This window comes from Alligator sinensis, unplaced genomic scaffold, assembly GCF_000455745.1.
Source record: "Alligator sinensis unplaced genomic scaffold, ASM45574v1 scaffold159_2, whole genome shotgun sequence".
Classification (NCBI taxonomy): domain Eukaryota; kingdom Metazoa; phylum Chordata; order Crocodylia; family Alligatoridae; genus Alligator; species Alligator sinensis.
This window is the reverse complement of record NW_005841992.1, coordinates 1,692,978-1,699,382: the sequence shown is the minus strand read 5'-3', so window position 1 is coordinate 1,699,382 and position 6,405 is coordinate 1,692,978. Positions and strand designations below refer to the sequence as shown.

Below are 6,405 nucleotides of genomic sequence, written 5' to 3'. Positions count from 1 at the left end.
CTGCTGAGGAAATTGAGCAGGGCTGCATTTTCTATGAATAATGTTCAAATCTTAATGTTCTTACTTCTGAGTAATGGCAATGGAAAATGAGGTTTCAGTCTTGCGCTGAGCTGTTTTGGTAGCTGCTCCATGAGGTGGAAACAGAATTAGGAGATTGTCAGCTTATTGTTGGAGTAACATTTGTTAATTAATGATGTTTAGAACCAATTCTAAACTTTTTCTGCCCATTCTTTTTGGAGAAAATTATCGTTGAGACTGATTCTTACTTCCCTAAAATGTAGAGGTCAAGGACATCATGATGCTAATGGTGTTGGTTTCAAGAAAAACCATAGAAAAGTAGGGCAGGAAGAGACCTCTGGTTTGGATGCAGACCCTGCCTGCATCCAAACGTCCTATACAAATCCTTGTCTAACTTAGTACTAAAACTACACAATCTTGTCACACAAACCTAACTTGCCACGGTGATGGAGGGGAACAACAGCAGACGCTGCCCTACAGCTGTAAGAGTTGTCAAAATATATTTGACAAATCCATTGAAGATGACAAGTGGTCTGGTTTTCTCCTTGTTTGCTCAATAAGCTTACCATTACCTAGTTAAAAGGGAGATTAAATAATAATGACTGCTATAGCTGATAAGGCCTCTCTGGCCAATTTAAAATAACTACGGTAGGAACAGCAGATGGCACCTCTTCCACACTTTGATATTTGCTTGTTCAGAAAGCAGGTCTCACTTAACAACGTTAACCCGACTAAAAACTAGGTTCAGTTTCTTCTTCCGAGGATGCTAAAACTGTGTGTGGCAATCAGAAGTTCCACCCCCATATGCACCTTCCTGTCTGTGCTCTCAAGATTGCATTTGGGGATAGTCAATAGGTCCAGTCCTGTTAGTTCTAGATTATCTGACACAACACCCGCTGCTTTATTTGTCAAACTGATCCACGTTAAAAACAATGAACACTGAGTCCTTGAATATAGATGGCAGACAAAGCAGTGCATTTTAAAATATGTCTTACTGCCATCTATTTCCATGTGTAGGGATTGGGATCCTCTTTGGAAGTACACATTTTTGCAAGTGAGTCAGCCTTAATACTTAAAACAATACTGCCCCCTTCAACCTCATAGGTTGCTTGAAGACCCAGTGTTACGGGAAACTGTATTTTTCATAAATCCCTATTTTCTCAGACTGACGGGGAGAACAACTTGAACATTATCCTGCAGCACATTACTCGATTGGCATTATTTCCAGCCTGGCCTTCAATGCAGCTTTAGTAAATCTTTACCTTTCTCGAGGAGCATTTCCTGCAGCGTCTTAACGATTTTTAAACACGCTGGTGAATTGGGTGCCCTACCACAGGACACGTAATCCCAGTGTATAGGAGAGGAAATTGAGAGACGGTGGTGGAGTGATTTGCTCAAGGCCACCTGAGGAAGCAGCTCCATTCTCAAGTGTAGGTTCTGCTCAGGGGCTTCTCTTTCTTTGGCAGATTCAGAGCAGGGGTCGGAGCACCCTGAAGAGTGAGCAGAGGAACTTCTTCACCACAAGGGCGACCCGAACTTGGTGCAGACATCCGGGGGGCCTGGGGGGGGTGCAGTCCCGCCCCCAGCCCTGGAAGTCTTCAAGGGGAGACTGGACAGGCACCTTGCTGGGTGCTTTGATCTCAGTTCCGTTCCTGCCCAGACCAGGGGGCTGGGCTCCAGGATCTTCCGAGGTCCCTTCGCGGGCACGGCTAGGCCTCCCTCGCGCCAGGGGCAGCCTAGCGACGGTTGCTAAAGGCAACCTGCTGGAAGGCCAGTGGCCACGCTACTTCCGTCGCCGCCTCGGAGGGGGGGCGGAACTTCCGTTTGCGAGCGGAAGCTCCGCGCTGCGCCGGCTGCGACGGTTTAAATCCCCGTCCGCGCGCGGCCCCGCTCCGAGGCGATGGATGCGCGGGCGCGCGCTAAGCGCTATGAGAAACTCGACTTTCTCGGGGAGGGGCAGGTGGGCGCGCGGGCCAGGCCGGGCCGGGGGGGATGGGGGCGGTCGTCCGTCAGTCCCCGCGGGACCCGAGTGACCGACCGCGCTGTGTTTCTGCCCTAGTTCGCCACCGTGTACAAGGCGCGGGACAAGAGCAGCGGCCGGATCGTGGCCATCAAGAAGGTGGGTCCTGTTGTACCCCGCCGTCCCCCTCCCGGGCTGCCCGCAGCGCGGTGCAGCTGCTTCCCGGGCCCTTCCCAGCCCGGCTGCGGCCTGCGCCGCGTGTCCCCTCGGGGCTGGAGCTGGGGCAGGCTGCAGCAGGCTTCACGGGGGAGCCGCCTGCTTGCCCTGTAGGATCCGTCAGAAGTTGGCAGGGCTCGTGGGGCTGCTGTCCCAGGACAGCGACATGCTGCCCAGGGTCTTTCCAGTCAGCTGAGGGGATTGTGTCCGTCCGGGGTGACTTGCAGCTCAGGGTGCAGCCCTTGTGATGGGCCTGGTACTTAATCAGACATGGGGGACCTGTGTTTGTTGCAGGTGTAACAGTGTGTGGGTCACACGGGGGAGCGTAAACCTGGTTGCAAAGAATAATATAATCATCGGTTTTGTTTCTGTGCGATATCTGTTGCTTCCAGACATACCAAAAGCTGCACATGCGGTTGTAAAAACATTACCAGTTGAGGTTTTTACAGCACTGAAACTCACTTTTTCCTTGAGAAATGTCTTTGCTCAGTCAAACAGTTGAGGTGTGTGGTTCTTCTTGTAGATAACACAGCATTTACTATCTCTCTTTAGATTAAGCTTGGACATAGATCAGAAGCTAAAGATGGTAAGTACTTCAAGTATGGTTCTACAGCATCGCTTGCCCTTTTTTTTCTTTGCATTGAAGACTCTGAAAAACGCTTGTTGCCACGGAGCAATGGGTTAGCTTCACAGATCTTAAAATGGAAAAGTTGTTGTTAACAGCTTTATTGTCAAATTTAATCTCACCTCATTGACTGAGGGATCCTACAATAAAATCGCCACCAAAACGTGCATGTTTCCTGTGGAAGCAGTGGGAGAAGAAACACTGAAATCTTCGCGTACATACTCTGAAGTGTCCAGATATTGTTATGATGGGCATGAAATGAAGGTCTGATTGATGCATCTTTTTCCTTGTTTTTGTACCCAATATGAAAACAGCACTAGCATAAAGTAAATTGTGAAAAATGTATTGAATTTCTTTCAGTTTTGGTGTATAGTGTTAATTGGAAGTAACAAAACTAATTTACAGCACAGTTAAGTGTCTTGTGTTGTCCCAAGATGATGATCCTCTTAGTTTTTTGCCCTTAATTCTGTCAGATGTTTTGACATGATACTATTGGTGTTAATGACATTTTAAATCTCTAAAACAACTTGGAGTCCTTTTAAATTTTCTCCCTTTCTACTAAACACTACCAATGACCCCAAGTGTAGTATCATTCATGAATTTCAAGAGTAGTCATGTAAAAAGAATATAACTGTAGCATTAGGTTGCTGTGAGTACATGCCAATGTGGATTCCTCTGTACGTGTGCATATCAGATGCACACAACTTCTAATTCTTTGGAATAGCAATGTCCAACCAGGTTAAATGTACATTTTGCATTTCTCATCTTCCGACATAAGGATCTAAAAGGGTGAGGCAAAGGCAGTCTTTTTTTAGCTCCCTTTTGCTGTCTTGAACACGAGGTGGAATTCAGTAGGTATCCAACACGTCTTCAGAGCCCATGAATGGACTTGAATGAAATTGGAAAGGTGAGATTTCTTTGAAGGATGTTTCTTAAGGAGATGCTGAGCACCATCCTGCAATACCCCTTTTACAGCAGACCAAGGTACTTTGTGCCAATCGCTGCACATTCAGAGGGAAATGTAAACCCAGCCTGCCCTTCCCCAGGCTGATTGCTTTCAAGGATGGACTAATCTGGTGTCTCTTGTGTCTATGTATGGGTTGCATGCTGGATAACTGCTGTCTGTTCTCTGAAAGGATCTGGAAGCCCATTTATACTCAGCTTAAGTGTGATCTGCTTCAGCAGTCTATACGGGTCACTTCAGACTCAGTAATAGCATTGGATACAGCAAGGCCAGATAAAGCAGTGTTTTGTAGTACTCCTTCAAGGTTTTATCACAGCCACCAATATTGACACCAGTTACCCCAGTAGCAGTGAAATCTGTGTTATTCCCAACACAGACTTCATGCTGGCAGATCCAGCATTTGGTATCTATGCTGACTGCCATTGATCTCAGCCAGTAAAGCCAGCTTATATGTCTACTTATAAACAGGATGTGAAGCCAAGCTTGAACATAGCTCCAAGACTGATGAGAGAGAATGCCAGACATCTCTCAAGAATTCATTAGTGAGATCTGAGACCAATGTTGGTACTCATGCCTCTGATGGAACAGAATAAGGGCCCAAACGTGTTCTGGAGGCACACATCTCACCTGGAGAGGTCCATGATGCAGAAGTGGCCTGAACCAGGACTGCATTTCCTGTGAGAAGACTTGATCCTTCCCATGATTGCTAATGTATTCCTTCCCATTGAATTTGAATATGAATCCCTTGTGTCTGCCATCCTGAATGAGCCCATGCAGAGCACTGGCCTGGTCAGTTTCTACTGAATGAATGTCCCTGTAAATAGGTCACCTGGCTCATATTGGCTTTACTGGAGACAATAGTCCTGCAGGAACAGAACTGAATTGTAGTTGTACAGAATTGGCTGTTAAGTGCACATCTGTCACAACAACCAATTTGAATTGCAATGATATGCTGAACTACCATTTTGTAAACTGAATCTGTTTTCTTGCTTTATCAAGTAATTTGAGGAATGGGGAATTAATCTTAAGCATTTGTTGGCATATTGAACAACCAGAATTAGAGATTCCTAACTGGAAGTTGAATTTAAGTTTGACTTGCTCCCATCTTTGTCCTTTCTTTCAATATAGGAATCAACAGAACAGCCCTCAGGGAAATAAAACTGTTACAGGAGTTAAGCCATCCAAATATTATTGGTGTAAGTATGAAATAAATACTGGTTATGGAACTGGTCCTATAATAGTCTCTGAATCCTTTAGGTGTAGTTTGCTAGTAAGAATTACTGCTGGGATCACAGAGGGGCTTCTTAATGTTTTAATATTTGCTATTCTACAGGTTGCCTAGCAACTTTGTTGCGGAGCTAAGCTAACACGTGATTTCTTATACTGTGCTGAAACTGCCAGAGCATGTTTACTTCCCAGTATGTTTAGCTTGCTACCCCAACCTGGAAATCCCCACAGCTATGAAATAGTACAAAATTAAAACAGCGTTTAAAAGTACTCAAGTGTTTATTGGTGGTATATGTTGTTTTCCAGCTTCTTGATGCATTTGGACACAAATCCAATATTAGTTTGGTGTTTGATTTCATGGAAACAGATTTAGAGGTAAGGTTGCTTTAGCTGCTGTATTTTTGACTCAATACTTAAGATGTTTTAAAATTATTTAAGTATCCAGGTTGCAGCCGTATTGGTCTAGAGGCAAAAGGAATCGGAACTCATGGTAGAGGTGATACCTTTTATTAAACCAACTAATCACCTCTACCACAAGTTCTGATTCCTTTCAAATTCTTCAGTGGTTTTACACTTATTCAGTACTGAACTATCAGACCAACACACAATAATATGAAATATTAAGGATCATATTGGTGTCTAGGGTTGTCTTAAATTCAACCTGAATTTTTTTTTATCAAGGCAGGTTATATTAACGCTACAGGGGATGAGTTTTATACAAATTGCCTTATCTGACATAAATTATACCTTGAATATCTGTTTCATAGAGTATTTGCACGCGGTTTCATAGTTGGTAGGGTCAGAAGGAACCTGAGCAGATCATCAAGTCCGACCCTCTGCCATGGCAGGAAAAAGTACTAGGGTCAAACAACCCCAGCGAGGTGTTTGTCTAACCTCCTCTTAAAGACCCCCAGGATAGGAGCCAGCACCACTTCGCTTGGAAGTTGGTTCCAGATCCTAGCCGCCCTGACAGTGAAGTAGCGCCTCCTGATGTCTAGTCTGAATCTACCCTCTGCCAGCTTGTGACCGTTATTTCTTGTCACTCCTGGTAGTGCTCGGGGGAACAGGGACTCCCCCAATACCTGCTGGTCCCCTCTGACTAGTTTGTAACAGGACACTACATCCCCCCCCTCAGCCTTCTCTTGTGGAGGCTGAACAGGTTCCATTAGCCTCTCCTCGTAGGGCCTGCCCTGCTGCCCCCTGATCATGCGAATGGCCCTCCTCTGGACCCTCGTCATGCTGTCCACATCCCTCCTGAAGTGCGGCGCCCAGAACTGGGCGCAGTACTCCAACTGCGGCCTGACCAGTGTCGCATAGAGGGGGAGGATCACTTCCTTGGACCTGCTCGAGGTGCATCTGTGGATGCATGACAAGGTGTGGTTGGCCTTCCTGACC

General features: G+C 45.8%; 1 protein-coding gene across 4 annotated transcripts in view; it reads left to right on the top strand.

Annotated features, from left to right (window-relative positions):
- The first annotated feature begins 1,829 nt into the window (after positions 1-1,829).
- CDK7 (cyclin dependent kinase 7) overlaps positions 1,830-6,405 on the top strand; it is a 23,610-nt gene continuing 19,034 nt past the window's right edge. For 2 of the 4 annotated variants that reach the window (XM_025201386.1, XM_006021428.3), the window contains exons 1-5: positions 1,830-1,978; positions 2,078-2,137; positions 2,747-2,780; positions 4,912-4,979; positions 5,317-5,385. In XM_025201386.1, coding sequence (XP_025057171.1) covers positions 1,919-1,978; positions 2,078-2,137; positions 2,747-2,780; positions 4,912-4,979; positions 5,317-5,385 — 291 coding nt within the window. In that variant the 5' untranslated portion in view covers positions 1,830-1,918. The other 2 variants (XM_025201387.1, XM_025201388.1) reach the window with 2 other exon arrangements.